The following is an 18,883-nucleotide window of genomic DNA, read 5'->3' on the forward strand; positions in this document are numbered from 1 at the left end:
GGATATAGTTTAGAATTGAGAACGTTGCTTAGATATTGTCATAAATCTTAATATTATAACCCGTATTGAATTTTAAACTAACTGTTTATGTGTCGACTTATTATTTTAATAACAAAGTATACCTAGTATATACGAATTCATAATTTATACAAAGTAATTTATAATGTATATTATGTACTTATTATATAGTATTGTTTTAAAGTTTTAAACATTATTATATTTATGGTATACATTTGCTATATAATTCTATATCTAACAACTTTAAAAGGTCATTGCGTGCATAAATTGTTATGTTAAAAAATGTAACAATAAATTAAAAATAAATCCAGAATATTTAAAAAACATAATACAATATAATATAACTGTTGCAAATACTCACAACACTATTGACATATCATGTTGTTCACGTCAATTAGTTTATAATAGTTAATACATATTTATAAGTATCTTACGAAACACCGTATAGGTCGTTGATTATACAAATATGAATACACAATATATTATATAGTATTTCCATATAAGTGTATAATTAAGTTCTGTACTAGAATCGGTTTTATAATTATTAATTAAATTTGCATTAAAAAAAAGCAAATACGATGGATCGTTTTACAAAAAGAATGGTCTTTTGTTTATATAAGCACAGGTTTTTTGTTTTTTGTTTTTTTTTTTTAAACCAAAGTTAGGAGTTAGACAAAAGAATGTGTTGGATAGCAAATGAAATAGAAAAAATAAATAATATACACGTATTTATGAGTACATGCGTTCTTATTCGCCATGTGTTTGATGTATAATTACACGCCGTGGTCTAATTAGTCGTATTATACGTGACAGTAGATTACAATGAACATAATGGACATAATAATATGATCGGTGGTCGTAAAAAATGGCTTGTCGTCATCCCCATTATATATAGTCTAGGTTGTATACATTTTATCGTTTCTGCTGCTATTAATATATTATGTAACTACCCCGAGTTCCAACGGAAAATAAGGAAATGGTAAACACCATTATAATATATAATTACTGCACGGGTATATAATATAGTAGTCATGATGTATTACATGTGCGTATTAAATTTGAAAAACCATTTTTTCCCCGTTTTATTATTATTTATATAAATTTATAATAATTACACGTTTTTAGAATATATTTTTTTACTATTGTTAGGCGGTACAATATATATGGCATTAAAAAAACCTCTTGTTTATTTAAAGGATATATTATTATAATAACCGTCTCAATATCCCCCAAGCCAGGTCAAACTGTATATAGTCTCCACTATAATGATACACCCATACACATATATATATAATATATTAAAGTAACACAAGTGGTTTTTTGTTTCTCGTTTATTTAGTGGTATTCTGTGGACAAATCCCAATTGGACGACGACGTGTCTTCGAGTTTTGTGCAGATGCACGCGGACGCAGACACCGAACGGTTCCTGGACGATTCGATCGAGGAGAGCGACAAGCTATTAGTGCAAGTGTGGAAATCACTGGTGTCATCCGTGTTAAACGTGTTCATGACGAGGACTTCGATCAACGGGTAAGAAAATAGCGCGTAGTCGCCTCGCTGTATTTATATAATATATTATAGTATCACAATAAATAGTTGTCACGATGATTATATATTATATTGTACACACATAGTATCCTGTACTTGGAATTTGCGCTCATTGGTGAAAATATTATTATTATTATACCTACTCAGCAGTTAAGGAGTACATTGTAAAATATTACCACAACACTAAAGGTATACTCAATACACCGAGTTCATCAAGCCCAATGTTTCCCAAACTTTTTTTTATAGATGCTTCCTCGTAGGTTTTCAAAAATCTCAGACCCCATCAATTAATTCAACAATATTTTCAAAAGAGCGCGTATAGAATAATTAGTAAAATAATTAATAAATATAAAATATTGATACGCTGAGAGGATTGCAGGGCGTTCTATCTTTTTCCAAAAAAAATGAACCCGAATTTTACGAGTACCTAAAAAATCAAGTATAGGTACATGCAATTTTATTATAAGTATATCATAAAACGAAATAGCCTCGTTTTTACACCACGACGGTTAAAATTACAATTATGCTATTTAATTTGTATGAAAATCGAATGCTCTTTCGCACTATAGACTATATCGGTACGCTTACTATACTTATAGATAGTTGTATAATAGTATGATAATTCGATTATAGGTAGTAGTATACGGTATTTGATTTAAAATTATAGAGATATTTCAGAACTGCAGTATATCACGCTAATAATTAATATTTTAGCATCGTTAGACATCCGGTGGTCGATTTTGCTTTACGCGTTAAATCTTAAGCCCCTTCTCCCCTCTCACACACACACACACACACACACACACACACACCTCATAATTCTGAACACATCTCAGGTGAGGGACCGTTGTTCTGCAGGCTTATGTCATACAGGGTGCGTATGGCTTGCGGATTAGGAGTAATTTATGCAAATTAAATTTCAACGACACAACAGTTACACGCGGCGTATTCTATTCCTTTAAGAAGGTACACCTGTGATTCTTTCGTATAATAATAATTGTATATAATATAATATATAAATATAAGAGCGATATACGCGCACATACTTCGTGTCGTATTCGTCACTCGTCAACACCCCATTGGCCAGTACGCGAACGTCGTCCGATTGGTCGGAAATAAAATATTATATGTTCTTCATTCGGTTTTTTTTTTTTTTTTCGTTTTTGCTGTCCGCGTAATTAAGCTCGACGACCGCCGCCGCCGCCACAGCAACCGGTCCGCCGTCGTTCGTAGTCGCGGTCGTCTCATGCATATTGCATGTCGCGTACGCGCCCGTCAAACCGAGTGCGCGCGCGCCGCCGACAGCCCGGCCGGGTCGAACACCGCAGCAGAAGAAAACCGCGCAAAAACGCATCCGTGGGATTTTTTCTTTTAGGATTTTTTCTCGTTCCTCCTCCACCGTCCCGCAACGCGCTACCGACGCGAGCAAAAATTGCAATCCGGTTTTGCCATCGCCGTACAATATAATAATAATATATTATATTATTATTCGTCCGCCGGCCGCGACGATTCCTCTCCCTATATATATATGTGTGTGTTTTATATCATACCTATCGTAAACAGTACTATAAATTATTTGCTCACAGAATTAATCAGCCAACGTTTGGAGTAGTCTTCAATCGATAAAATATGTAGTTTAACGATTTTAACAAAATTTAAAAAAATAAGTTTTTTTTTCGTTTGTTTGCTTAAACCAATCATTATCATCGTTTATCTAATCTAAATCTTGACAACGACACCGCGAACCCCTCCCCCTTCTCCGCGTTTACGCCATATTGAAATCATTGTACGACATACGCACTGTCATCACGGTTTATTGTATTGTAAACAGCTCGCGATATTTTCGATCACCGTCGAGTATAAAATATAGATTTTCAAGTATAAACGTCCGTTGATTTTCGTTTAAAAAAAGCGAGTTTGTGTTTTTGCGTCTAACCTAACTTTAAACCGAACCGTATTTAATAAAATATTTAAAAGTAAGGTTTTAACGTAGTCTAATCGTATTGATTATAATATTATCTTTTCGAATTCTCTAACTGAGTGTTGAGACGCATACAGCGTGTGCCTAATATATTCCAGTTTATATTTTATAAATAATAGCACATGTTTTAAGAAGATCGACGTTACATTTATAATTTTATATTGTTGTATTTTAATTATTAACGGTCTTTTAATTTTTGATCAAATCATTATAATAAGTTGTGTCATGTTATTTTAATGACGTTGTATATTCGCGTATATAAGACATAATAACCCGGTGTCTCAAACCTTAGTTATGTACATAAAAACGACCACATATAGATAAATGATAATGTAACTACATAATATAAAAAACAACGAATTGTGAAATGAATAACATAATAAGGTAATTTATTGCATAGATTAAATGGAAATAATTAAGAGCCTCACGGCTAGTTTTTAAACCATTCCATATAAATCTATTTCCGTAAGTTAATTAGAAAAAAGATTCTAATTATACGATGTACATGATATGTATACGTCCTATAATGCCCCGGGTAATAATTTGTGCACAATTGTAGACGCATTACTAGCAATAAATGTATTTATATTTCTTATTACCTTGATATGATTTAATATACGTACACTTATGAAATATTGTATTATATTTTATTGATTTGTGATTTAATAAAAAAAAAAAAATCGTAAAAGCGCTGTTACAGCAGTGTACGCAGCTCATATATTTTTTAAATGCTAAATGTCCAATGTCCATGCTATTATATATTATACGCGTATAGTTCGCAGTTCGTATACATAGCTACCGTCCGTCATATACGTATTATTATTATTGTTATGTAGGTACAGATAATTTAGTAGACTTCCGAAAGGATATCGATCAATGCGCCGTAGTTCATATAATAATTATAAAATATTACAAATCGGAATCGAGCTCACGCGGCGGCGACACCTGCGTCGGCTTCTCGTATAGATATTAAGAGCGGTCATATAGGTTTCTCGTTCTTATATAATAAATATATAACAAAATTGTATCTACCTTATACACCCTTCAATCGGTAATTCACGTCGCAAATGACTCTGTACGACCCAACGCCGTTGTATATAAGCGGACCTTATTCTATATTATGCAACACAGCCGCCCGAGGTTTCTAACGTGTCGAGATATTGTTGGCATCGATTCCCGTTTATTACCACCACTACTACTTCTACTACTTAACGACGACAGACACACATATACACACTATTGTAACCTAAGAGAAGGTAACTGGATTTACCCCGGACGTATAAAACCACCCCCGCGAGCAGCATTCAACCCTTCAGCGGGGGGGCAGCAGTATAGTGCAATGTTCTTCGCATACAATGCATGCGCACGTTTACGGGACCACCACCTCCGCCGCGCGTCTAAATCGTTGCGTATTAAAAACGTCGGCGACGTGGAGGGCTCAGGGGCCCCCGGGTAATCTCGCTAATGACATTTTGATTACGCGCCCACGGTGGTACCTATATAATATACACCACCACTACTACCATCACCATTTCGGGGATAAATATTCACGTTTTCACCGCGTTTATTTAAGTACATAAAAGGATACGCGCGCGTGTGTACGCACGAAAGACTGCAAGCGACCTCGGGATAATCTTTGGAGATACGAAAACGAAATAAAAGAAAAACGGTTCTTTTTATTCCTTTTTGTATATTATATATATATACTTAAACCACCCTCGACCTCGGGGCCAGTTTCTTTCTTTTTTTTTAAATTTAATTTTTAGTTTTTTCCGTTACTCCCCCGAAGGCAACAACATATGTAGGAGGTATATTGTGAAACGTATATATAATAGTAATACGTATGTATTTCTATAAAACTATTAAAAATGTACCATGCATATACATGTAGGTATAATGTGAATTTCCATCGCACGCAACTTTTCACAAAAACGATTATTGTTTAACGTTAATATTATATTATATACCGTGTATAATATAGTTATTTCATGTTGGTATTATTATTATGTTTTTGTATTTTTATTTATTTAGTTGCTTTTTACCATTTAATTCGTCTATGATGCTATACGCGTTCCCACCGGAAATCGACATCCAACAATCTCGATTATATACCTATTGGAGAGAAATAATAATTATAGAATCTATACAGTTGTTATTTTACCGTCGTAGAAGTGTGAGAAAATGCGGTCGGCATCAGAAATCCCGTCTAACAGCAGTTGTAAATTCAATTACTCGTCATCCTTGACGTGGTGTTTTTAATCGTACATCGTGGTTTTACTTAAATTATCGCATCATTATCAAAACGTTTTTATATATAGATGGTCTAAAATTGTTTCCTTTACACAAAGCATTCTTATTTATTTCAGATCATATATATATTATATCTTTTTTTGAAATCGAATCTGAGTATATAATATTACTATGATATTGTTGTGCGGCCAAAAGTGTTAGACATCGATTTTAAAAAAGAAAAAAATTATTTCATAAGTATAGGTACTGTTTTATATTTTTATTTTGACATTTACTAAGGTACTTTACTGATATTCATTTAAATCGCTGTAGGTATTATAAGTTTTTGTTAATCAGTTTTTATGACTCATGTTTTGTCATGATATTGGTGCAATGGGGTTATCTCGTTCCTAATGAAAATTAATAATTACAATCAAACTTTGAATCATCATTACCATTATAATTATTGTGCCGCCGTGTAGTGCATTTATGGTTAAACTATACACGTATATTATTATATACGCATCGCTATTCGATTTTACAGCCGGTAAAACGTGCAGCGTGTGTTTTTTCAACGAGATTCGTAAGATTTTCTGTACACACATATGATTGTATTAGCGTATTACCTGCGACGACTATGAAAGCCAACAGTAGCAGCGGCGGCGGCGGCGCGTCTAAGTACACTCGATAAGTGTAACTACTGCCGCATGCCGGTCGGGCCACCCGTTTTTTCCATATACGTGGCGGCGGCGGCGGTCCTATATAATATAGTAAATAGCGGTAATGTTGTTCAACACAATATACATATACTATACATACGTATTAGGTACAAGTGCGAGTAGACTCGAAAATGTTATTAAAGTTGATTAAATTAAACCAGCCAGCCAGAATATGGTTGATTAATGATGATGACGGCTCGGAATCGGCTTCCTGGCCAGTAGCTCGGGATCTTTATTTTAGTAGACTACACACACACGCGCGCGTATATTATGTATACCCGAGACCCATTGTCTATGCGCTGTTTGGTCATTAAACAACCGGAGGCCTGATGATTACTATACAATGCCTTAATTATTGCCCGGGTCTTGTGAATCGAGATGCTATATCCTATATACAAAACACACACACACACACACACAATATAATATATATATTATTATATGTATAGTCTTGTGCGTCGTCTCATTCTTTTCGTATGTATCGCCTCCCACCGTCGCCGACGCCGCGCCGCCGCCGCCGCCGCCGTCGATTCGATTTCATTCATTATTGTAGTAAAAAATATGATTATCAACGAGAGGAGCTGAGTATAATGTATAGTAAACCGTGTATAAAGTAGAAGGCGACCGCGATAGAGACAGCTTCACATACATAGGTATACATCACGTGTATCAGCTATATATAATACATAGGATGTCGAACATACGAGAGGAGGTGGGGGGAGGGGTGAATGGGAGACGACGCGAACCTTTCACGGTCCGTGATCGGAGTCCTTGAGACGAAATAAGCCAACGGCCCGACGCAGCTTCTCTTCGCTCGATTCTTCTCGTTATATACGATATTCACCACCTATATGGCTCGCACTCGTCGATTACACTGCATCATGCGTACAATTTAATATATGATATGTGTTTATACCTACCTATATGCGAGCACCTCCGCCGCGCAGCAACACTCGCGGTGTCTTCGTACGCACGCCTCTGATATCTCGTTAGCCCGTCACTGAATATTCCCATATATATAAGACACATTCATGCGCGCACCTATGCATAGGTATAATATATACGTATATACGCGTACGAGTAAACTTGTCGACTTCCACCGCCGGCTAATTGTGCCCGACGGCGTTTATGCTACCGGTAAAAAATACGCATACCTGTATGGTGCGAGTGCGCGCTTATTGTTATATACCTATTATTCTATCGTTAAATCGGTTTCTATATATTATAATATACAATATATCGTGTATAATCATACTTGTATGTGTGTGTGTGCGTATGTGCGTGTGTGCGTGTGTGCGTGTGTGCGTGTATGCATTTGCATATACACTTTTGAGAGACGATACCAAAAATTAGTACACGTGAGAGACGAGAGTGTTTTAAAAGAAACAGCTGACTTATGTATAGATTTTGAAAAGGAATAACTGACAATCGCTCACAAATAATGCGGTATAACTCAAAATATTGTTTGAAAAGGGGACGGAGGTGAGTTGAAATTAACCTCAAACCTGAATTATCACTAAAAGTGTATTGCTGAAAACATTTGATTAGTATACTAAATTATAGTTTCGAGAATTTTTTACTATACAAAACCATTCCGTAGAAATAAATACGTTCTCTTGTTTTAAAAATCGTTCAAAATCGCAACATAACTATTATAATCCTATTCTTTCTGCAATTCTATATTCCCAGAATATAATGTTAAAAGCTTTATCTAGTTGTTTCACGCGAATAACAATTTAACGGTGGTTTTATACGTTTTGTTTAAGCTTGGTTTTTTTTATCTCGAAAACGTGAACGTATTTATTGACAATTATTGATTGCGTTCGATGAAATAAATTAAAATAAATACATTATACATTTAAAATCATATATATATATATATTTAGATTCTATTTCAATTCTTTATCGGTTTGTTCACGTTTTTCATCTTTGGATGTTATTTGATTTTAGTGCTTTATATGAAATATTAGAATGATACAAATACACTTTTCATCAAAATGTATCACATCATCACCATCACAGCTTTCGATAAGATATAGAGTCTCACTCCGACCATGGCTTGTTTTTAGTATTCAATATGGATGCCGAGTTTTTTCCTTTCAGTTGTTTGGAGTAGAAAAATAAGTTTTAGTGAAACTTTAAGTTTCAATAATAGAAATGCCCTGGAATTCGTAAAGTGTTTTATGCATTGACAATAAATAAGGCCTGGTATGAAATAACGCCAGTTTCTATTATAGTAGAAATGATACATTTTTCAATTTTTGTGTATGTAACATTTTATTTTATTATTTATTGTTATAGCTTAGAGTTTTTTTTAGTTTTCACTGATAAATAAATTGAATTTCATTTAATTAATATAATATTAGATTTTATAATAGTATACGTCTTATTAGTTATAAAAATGTATTCATTGTGTTTTGGTTAATAAATTGTTAGAAATTTTTTACCATTGATCTTTCTGAGTTATAAAATTATTTATATTTATTTTTTTTAACTTAAATCTATAAAATATAAAATAATTATCATTGCACGACGTAAGGATGAATATAATCATAATAAGAAAAAAATACTTTGGTTTATTAAAATATTAGTTTTAAATAATAATACTAAGATATTAATGAGAGTGTACTATGTACATAATTTATATTATTTTTCAACATTTTTATTTTACTACCTAATATTTTATAGTGTATGCCATGTAGGTATATATTTATTATATATAGGTACATAGGTAGTGCACTAAAAAAATTTCTTAATCTTATATTATTTCTTAGGCAATTAATTAAAAAATACATATTATTATTATCTATTTCGTCTTAAATTTCAAATGATACATTTTAGGAAAATTGTTTTATACTATACAACACTCATTTGTATAACCGGATGAATTACCTACATCAATTGGAAATAGATTTGTTTTATTATCACTGTCTTTACCGGCAATCCGTAAAACAACAAAATAATATAACTTTCTGAGAACCCACGCTAAATGAATGCGTTCCAAAGATGGTAACGGAGCTATGTATTGGTTGTTTTTCGTATGATATACATAAACGCTGCAATATGCTATTATATTCTATATAATAAAAAAACACGTTGTGCATTATATATAGTTGACACGGAATTGACACCCACATTTTTTTTTAATTTCAAGCAATTTATAATAGATGAATACTGTATATACTATACATGTATATATATATATTATATGTCCTAAACGGCCGTTGCTATTCAAATAGGTATTTTTGCATTCGTTTTGAAACGCATTATATTTTCCCAGCATCGTCACCACCACCACCACCACCATCGCTACTATCACTGCTGCCGTGTCTTGCTCATATTTGGACGAGACACAAAAAGGATACAATAATATATATATTAAAGTAATTTTTTCTCTTCTCGCCCGACTTGTACGTCGTGTTATTATTCTTATTATTTTTTTTCGGATTTACGATTTAGTACGGATAGTTATTATTATATATCCATCGCGGTGTTGCTATGGAGGACGATGACGCTTCGGAATCTCGTTTCATCTTTTTCTACCGACAATAATGTGAAACTGAAAAATATAATATAATAAAACTGTTCTAATTGTGGTCTTCGTGGCCATCTTAATTTTTTTTTTTAAAAATGAATCGACGTTTTGTGTACACACTGCACAACCACAGTTATTATGATAAGAATGGATTAAAAAATTGTACGCATACGTACGATGCACATGACTATAGGCAAACTTTTCATATATATGTATATAAGCGTATATTATGGTCTTAGCCTCTTAATAATAATATTATAAACTTTGTACTCCCTGATCGATTGTTGTAAAAAAATATGATAAATGATGAACGTATTGATATACGCTCGTGTCGTTCGTATATCGTTATTCGTCTTCTCTACGACAAATAAACGTATTTATTTTCCCATGTACTCGTAGTTACCACAAACTTTATTCCAAACTCATTAATAATTATATGGATAGGTTTATTTTTGTCACGAATATGGTTTGCTTTTATATATTATATATATAAAAAACAGTAAATTTAACAACTTTGTAAATCCTATTTATTTATATAATGATGCAATTATTTAAACTGTCATATTTAATTACCATTGTATATTTAATACAAATATTTCACGGTAATCATAAATTAGAAAATAGAGTCACATTATCTATTATGCAATTTATTTATAAGAATTATCACGAAAAGAAAGGACGAAGTATTGGATAATAATTGGATTGTGAATAGAAATCGTTATCCTTCAAGCATCTACTATAGCTATTATTGAAATTATCTCACTAACCTTTTACCTCTTTTGCAATTTATCGACTTAATAATTACACCTTTATTACAGTTTCTGTACACTAAATAATGTATTCCATTTTAAAAATTACAATTTCTAAAATTCAAATATTTAGAAGTATTTCAAAGAATGTTTATAAATTATTATACCTTATGTCTTAAAAAAAAAAAAGAAATCATTTTATATCGATAATTTATATCATATAATTATCATAGTTAATTTATAATTTAAATTAGGCACGCGCACGTATATAGAGCGTAAATCATAATATAAAATTAAATGGTTGATATTTAACTTAATTTAAATTTTATAGTTATCTAATTATGGTTCAAGGGAAATGTTTTGAATAAAAGAAGTTTAATATTTTGTTACCTATATTAAAATATAAATAAAATACACAATAGGTCTTCAATACAATAATAGTGGTTGAGTATATAATATGACACAAGATGTCATTGTATTCTGGAAATTTTAAAAGAACATTTTTTATTTCATTAAAATCTATTTTATTTTTCGACTTCAATTCCGATCAAAATTATTTATGAATATTTTATATTGTGAGTGATAATCTCAAAAATTATTAATGTTTTTTAAAATAGCTCTTTCCATATTTCTATCATTAAAACAAATATATTTTAAATTTTGATTTTTTAGAATGAAATAATTTTTTTTTTTTCAAAAAAATGTTTAAAAATGTTTTATCGTTATGTTTACATTATTGAATAACAGCATACATATTTTAATTTTTTTTTTGCCGATTCCATTGAAATACACATACCTACAATATAATTAAGATAATTTCAATATATAAAAATGTTGAGTAGTTAATCATTTATAACTTATAAATATTTAAAGTTTAAATGAGCCGTGTGGTAAGACCTAACTGGCAGTGATATAATATATATCCCTCCAAATCATTGACTAATATAATTTAATCATGCATTTAACCTTAAATACTTAATTATAACAAACTAAAAACTTATTAAAAATTATAATTTTTGACATTGAAATTTTCTAAAAAATTTTAAATCAAAACATTTATTGCACTATTAAAATTATGAGAAAAATTGTCCTATAACGTTAATATTTTACGAGATAATGAATGTTTACTATTAAAATAACCCTGTATATTATGTATTTATATGAATAAGTATATTAAAGTGTTACATAATATTATTACCGTTGTTCATAATTTTAATTTGCTCTAATATAATAATGTATAAACTAAACAATAACTGTGATAACTTCAAACGTCTATATAGGTTATAACTTATATAATATAGCTAGAAAAAAATTAATTCACCGATAGGAAATAGAAAATGGTATTGATTGATTACCAGGCGTACCTATATAGATAGAATTTATGTAAATCACATAATATTATGTCATATTTCTACATACTTGCGAGTTTTCAACATTTACATTGTTTATTTTGATCGATATTCATTCGATTTTGTTTTACATTCTTGCTGTATACGGTTACGTCTAAGGTAGTTAACCGTCTTTGAATAACGTGGTATCACTGAAGTGACATTCATATACCAATTACTTGTAAGATGAGAGGAGGGTATGAGATTATTCAATATTTAGTATACTAAAATATTATACATTTTTCAATTTAAATCGATAGCATATTATGTTTGATTGTTTCTTCGTTAAACGTTTGAGAATGCAATAGGTAAATGGTTTTTCGTGGGTTGTACTATATTATATATTAACATATCAAAAATACATTGTCACAATTTGAAGCATTTGAAGCAATATTTGACAACATTAGATATTCAAACATAAGATAACTACTGAAGTTATTTTGTTGAAATTTAAAAAGTATTATACCGTGAACCAATATTCACATTATCCTAACGATATGTCAGTATTGCTATTGACTTTTATATACATATATGCGAAATTTATGGCAAAAACTAGTTCAACTTATCTAATTAAAAAAATTATAATAAATATAATGCAGTATAATATATCTTTAGGAAATAATATAAATAAATGTTGATTAGGTCATTGAGGGATTGGCTTATTGTCCTTCGCACAGAACCATTTTTTGTATACGTCAATTATTTAAAGATCAATTTAAATTTAACACGTCCATCACAACAGTGACTTACCTATATACACTAATATATGCTGAATAACGATGTACACTCGAAAACTACTATACTGCAGCAGAGCGAGTCTCTCGGTTTTCAAAATTGGCTTTTAAAAAAATGGGAAATTTAAAACCCTAAATCATCCATAATCCGTGTTGCAATTATTTCTCAATATACATGTATAATATGTATAAAAGTAAAATTTTAAAAATAAAATACAACATGGAAATAATATTATACGCAAGTATAATTAATTTACTCCGTAATATCAGTCGGTATGACGTTTGTTATTTTATTGGTCATTATAATAGTAGCACGCGATATCCTCGATGATATAGTCTGGAGATATATAGTCGACTAATCGAAGCCGCGGCCGAATCGGTGGTGTAATCCGCGTTCAAACTCGTGTACGTTTTTTTATCCTCTTTCACTACACAGGCATTATATTATAATAGTAATAGGTGTAGATGATTGTAAGATACATATTATAATATAAGTATTATACATTAGTATACGAGTATGGGTACACTGGAAAACACGACAGAGCATTATTTTTACAACACTATAGCAACCCGTTGGCCGCTTAACATAATATAATTTTTTTTTCGCATTTCGTATTCTTTTTTTTCTTTTTTTTTTTTGTATTTAATTTAATTCTTTTGACGACGATTTTAATCTCAACGATGATTTATAAAGTCTACGCCGGCTCACTCGGCCGCAACAGTGGCGGTTTTTGCGCTCTGCCGCCGTTTCAACGTGTCGGCGGCGAGCACAGTGCATAATATATAATATAATATGTATAATTTGTATCGGTCCTATTGCTGGTGGGTACAGCGGTGGTGCGGGTTGGACCTCACAGACAACAATGATTGCAGTCTTCCCCTGTAGTATAATACTCTCCGCCGGCCGTGTTGGCCGGTGCGCGCGGAATTTTAATAAGACGCGCTACCGTGTGCGACGCGCGAGGTTTATGCACCCGCCGCCGTTGTTGCTGATGCTGCAACACGCACGGGTTTACAGAGTTAAGTATATATGTATCGCATTTTTATATTATAACGAGCACAAAAATTGAAAAAAAAAACCTTGCGCGAGAGAATTAACGAAGGACGAGCTAAGTCAAAAAAAAAAACAACAATAAACACCATGCAAAGCTTGTTAGAAAAAAATGGATTTACACGAGATTATTATTATTTTATCACTAAAAAATCACGTTATTTAATTTGTGCCTTTTTAGCGACATTTAAATCATAAAATCGATGATAACAATTATATACACTAATAATGCACATTTGCTATAATTAACAGGTACCTATGAAATGAAATTTTTGTATTCGAAATCCTCGCGGAAAATACGGATTAAGAAATTAAAAATGTTTGCTGTCGTTAGAAAATCATAAGGCTAAAAAGTATGTGCTGTTAACTCCTTATCGTGTAAAGATCACCTAGTTATAGATATTTATGTTATCTATTAGGTACGACGAGTTCGTCATCGCCAACCGTCGTGACGCTTCACGCGACGGCGGCACGTCAATAATATAATATAAACGAATACCTAATAAAGCGGTTATAAAATCTATACGAAGTCGTATCTATACATAAAAACACATACACGGCGGTGGTTAACTTGAAATAAAAATAATAATAATAACTACAATAATAATCGAACACGCATTTGGCGTACTACCTACATACCGTGAATAAATAACGAGGGTGTTATGCTTAAACGCGCGTTTCCAAAACGAATCGCCGCCGCGAATACGATTTCGTTCCCGCGGCTGTTATTATTTTTCTGCCCGATTGTATCATTTAATTTCGAGCCCGGAGACGTCTTTAGTTTGTATGTGTGTGTGTGTGTGTATGTGTGTTTTATAAAACACATTATAATGTATATATAACATTATTATAATGTGTGAATATCGGCGGCGACGCGCGGTGGCAAAGAGTCTAGGTATATACATTATTATTATTATTACTATTATATGCAATTTTTTATTTTTTTACACGTCGAATAATGTTTATCGCGTTTGACCATGCGTTTTTTACAGCTCACGAAAAATTTAATTTCAATGAAAAAAAAAAAAAGTAAAAAACACACATACTTTGCGATACCTAGATATATGTAGGTATTTATGTATAATATGTATTATATTATATTTTATTATATACACAATGTGTTTGTGTATATAATACACAAGTTCAATTAACTGATCTATTGTGTGCAATCACGAATCGTTTACACGGCGAAAGACCGAAGGCGATAACGAGTATAACGACCTATTCTTAGTGGCACTATATATTTATATATTATATATATATATATATATTTATGTATATATTATATTATACACGTTCACTCGATAACTTGAATGTTCCCTAAAGACGTTCTAAACGTGTGGGAGAAAATCTTTGTTGTGCGCGAATATCGTTCACAAAAGATTCGAGAAAATAGTATATAGGTACCTATCGTCGTATACTTTAATACTTATATAGTAATTTTTCATGCGGACCTAAGTAAAGAGCTTCCGTATAGTTAATAATATACATAATATTTGTGTTACGCAACCGCACAAAATCAACACGCCTTTTTTTTCATTCTTTACATAATTTGTAAGTGGTTTTTTATTTAATTATATTGCTAAATTCCATAAAATAACCAAACAAATTCTAAATCACAATATAACGCAATTATTATAATATGGGATATATTATACGTTCAGTCTATAAACTATACAATATAAATAATATATAATTTACGTGCATAGGAGTGCTACACTGAATCCATATGGGAACTAAATATGTGTTTCATTTTATTTTATGGCTCATTTTTAATTTTATCTCGTCGAATATCTATACAAACGACATTTTGTCTTTTGTCAGAAATCCTGTCTTTAATCCTGCACAATTTGTGTAATATTATTGTAATAATATATTTTTATTTTATTATTTTATAAAACAACCGCGATAATAAGCATGATTTTTATTCAAACAAATCCAATATCAGCCGAAATACTATTGAGCGTTTCTATAGTATATACAAAAAAAATATCATATTACCCACACCATATAACCATCTCATATGGCAGTGCAAAGGACGGGTTCCACCCAGCACTTAGAAACCGTGTCTATAATAGGTTTAAGAACGTGAATGATATGTGAAAAATGTGCAGGGAGGGCAGTACTCTGAGTCCGAAACAATGGTCAACTGGTCAAGTAGATACTTATTCGCAGTACATAAATTATGATTCTTGAAGTGTCAATAAAATTAACTCGAGAAATTTTATATTATATTATATACTTATATATATATATATAATGTATAGTTTCACGTCGGTGCCTTCTATACTGAAACTTCAGCAAAACGTCGAGAATCGCACTAATATAGCACATGCAGTAATTCCAACTGTTTGGCACTAGACAATTGGCTATACTCAAGTGTCATAATAATAGTATTATTATATTACCTATGTACAACGCCACTGAAAGGAAAAGAATAAATAATAGAAATCATCGTTTATGATGTTATTTATATTAGGTGCCTATATACAATGATTTCGCATATCATAGTATAATATATGTTTATTAGAACACGTTCACTTGCTGCCAGATGTTTTATACTGTAGGTAATTTCATATAATATAATGAGAATTATTATTTCTGTAACTGCTGTTTCTAGATTAATTTAGTATATGTATTAAAATATTATACTATCCTTTCTCTTCTGTACATAATATAATAAGACCTGTGTTTGCGTGTGTAAAAATATATGCATATTCACGTGGAATGATTGTACATTAAGAACGGTCCTATTTAGACAAAAATCTTATATTATGTTTCGAAAATATAAAGTACATTAATTCTAGGTTTGGATATGTATTTCCACATGTTATTTCTAAAAAAAAAACTTATAGAGAAATGTATCAAAGTCGTCGGAAAACTCGTGGTTTGTTATAATAATCGGCGGTGTATGTTTGCATTTCGATAGAAAACATAACGACAAATCTATAGTTATTTTTCGTATAACAGTACTTTTTTCCTTCGCAATTACCGAACACACTCTATGGGTATACAGGGAATATTTTTCTGGAACACAACTAACGAGATATTTGTTTTCTTCAACCATTAAATAACGAACTGTTACCAAGTCCCCAAATAAATGATTGACGGTGAAAACTTTTACGAAACTAAAAAGAAACTGCTTAAGAAAACATTCTCTTAGCACACCTAGTAATACAATGTCAGGGTTTTAACTAAACTGTAAGTTAAAAGAAAGAAAATATATTTTTTCCCCTGTTTTATTGTTTTATTGTTGATCTTTTTTTTGTGCATGAAGCTTGCTTATATATATCTAAATGTAATTAAAATATACTTATATATTTATCTGTCTATACTTTAACCTAAATTGTAGTTTATATTTTTTAAGTGCGTATAACTATATGTAGTATACAATAATATTATCTCGAATATATTTATGTGTAAAAAGTATAATATGAAAACTTGCATATAAAGGTAGGTTATAATAAAAATTGGATGTTTGTATTTATTTTTTTTTAACGTTGAATAATTTAAAAAAATAAATAAAAAACTTTTTGAATATTTATTTTAGCAATTTATTTTTAAATTATTTGTGAAATACGAATACGAATTGAAAAAAAAATAGCACTATAAAATAGTTGAGACTGTTTCTTACTCATATTATAATGTGTTCGTGTATGTACCTAAAATACAATGAATGAATAAAAAATATGAATTGTCATCGAATGAAAATAACAAATGTTTACGTACGTCGTAATAAGTATAGTACCTATATGTATATTGGTTATTTTGTTTGTTCTACTCATAGAATTGGACTTAAAACACTGATTTTGGTTAGTTAAATAATATCTCTATTACATGAAATGTCTTTGTTTGCCTTGTAATTCAGCGTATAGATATTCTATATACTCTATTTAATTGGTTTAAATAAAATTACATTAAAATTTTGACATGTTCGCTCTACATAAATATTGATGTACAAAATAAACATTGTATATTTATGTTTATGCATGATTACATAAATATGATTGAATCACTAAAATATTACAATTATTTGCTATGCAGTTTCCATCAAGTAAACTCAACGATAATCATACACATTACACAATGTTTCAAGAAATCCAACTATTATAGTGTTTTATTTACAATGACGCGGTATTATATACTTAAATAATTAACATACACATTACGTATATAGTTTTTAATGTAAGGTCTTCTGAATTTGGCGGGATGATTACTATAATACAAGTGAGATATAAATGTATAATAGTTATTATAGTTGCGCTTATTAAATCAAACCATAATGAATACCTGCATTGAATCCAATATATGTCATAATTTAAATAATCCTGTAGGCTTCATTGCTGTTTTGCACGTTTTGCACGTTAAATGCAAAAATGCAATAGATGACTGATAATTATTTGTAAGCTTTAGTAACAGTTTTTCATTTATTTACAATAATATTTTATATTAATCGTGATTGTATTTATATTTGAAATAACATCTCTTGCCAGCATAAAGCTTACATTCGAAAAATTGTAAATATCGTAAAACGTATGATAATATATAAGTATTGTATATAATACTAAATTAAATACAAGAATAAAAAAGCGGGCAAGTGAGTACCGCTCTGCTGTACATTAGGTGCCGTATGGATCATTATTATATATTATAGGAGTGTTAAATTTGAATCCAATGATAGTTATCATTGTATACGAAAAACGATTCTGAACGAAGATGATTTGTCAGCCTAGGATATAATTTCTAGTGGTTGGTGAAAAAGGTGGTTTAAAAAAACCAGCTTATATTAAAAAATATTTTGAAAATAAATCACGTAAAGAAAACGCGAATCTTAATAACTGGTAAAATTTTCAAGTATCTACGACTTATACTTTTTGAATAATAACAAATATTTAAAATCGTTTGAGGATAAATCGTTATCGTTACGCTAT

The 18,883-nt window shown here is 30.8% G+C and overlaps 1 protein-coding gene across 2 annotated transcripts in view; it reads left to right on the forward strand.

Moving 5' to 3' along the window:
- The window catches only part of LOC114120181 (protein-L-histidine N-pros-methyltransferase), a 108,146-nt gene that overhangs the window by 18,173 nt on the left and 71,090 nt on the right, over nt 1-18,883 (forward strand). For both annotated transcript variants that reach the window (XM_027982013.2, XM_027982015.2), the window contains exon 3: nt 1,358-1,548. In XM_027982013.2, coding sequence (XP_027837814.2) covers nt 1,358-1,548 — 191 coding nt within the window. The remainder of the gene's footprint in view (nt 1-1,357; nt 1,549-18,883) is intronic.

This window comes from Aphis gossypii, chromosome 1 (assembly GCF_020184175.1).
Source record: "Aphis gossypii isolate Hap1 chromosome 1, ASM2018417v2, whole genome shotgun sequence".
Taxonomy (NCBI): Eukaryota; Metazoa; Arthropoda; class Insecta; order Hemiptera; family Aphididae; genus Aphis; species Aphis gossypii.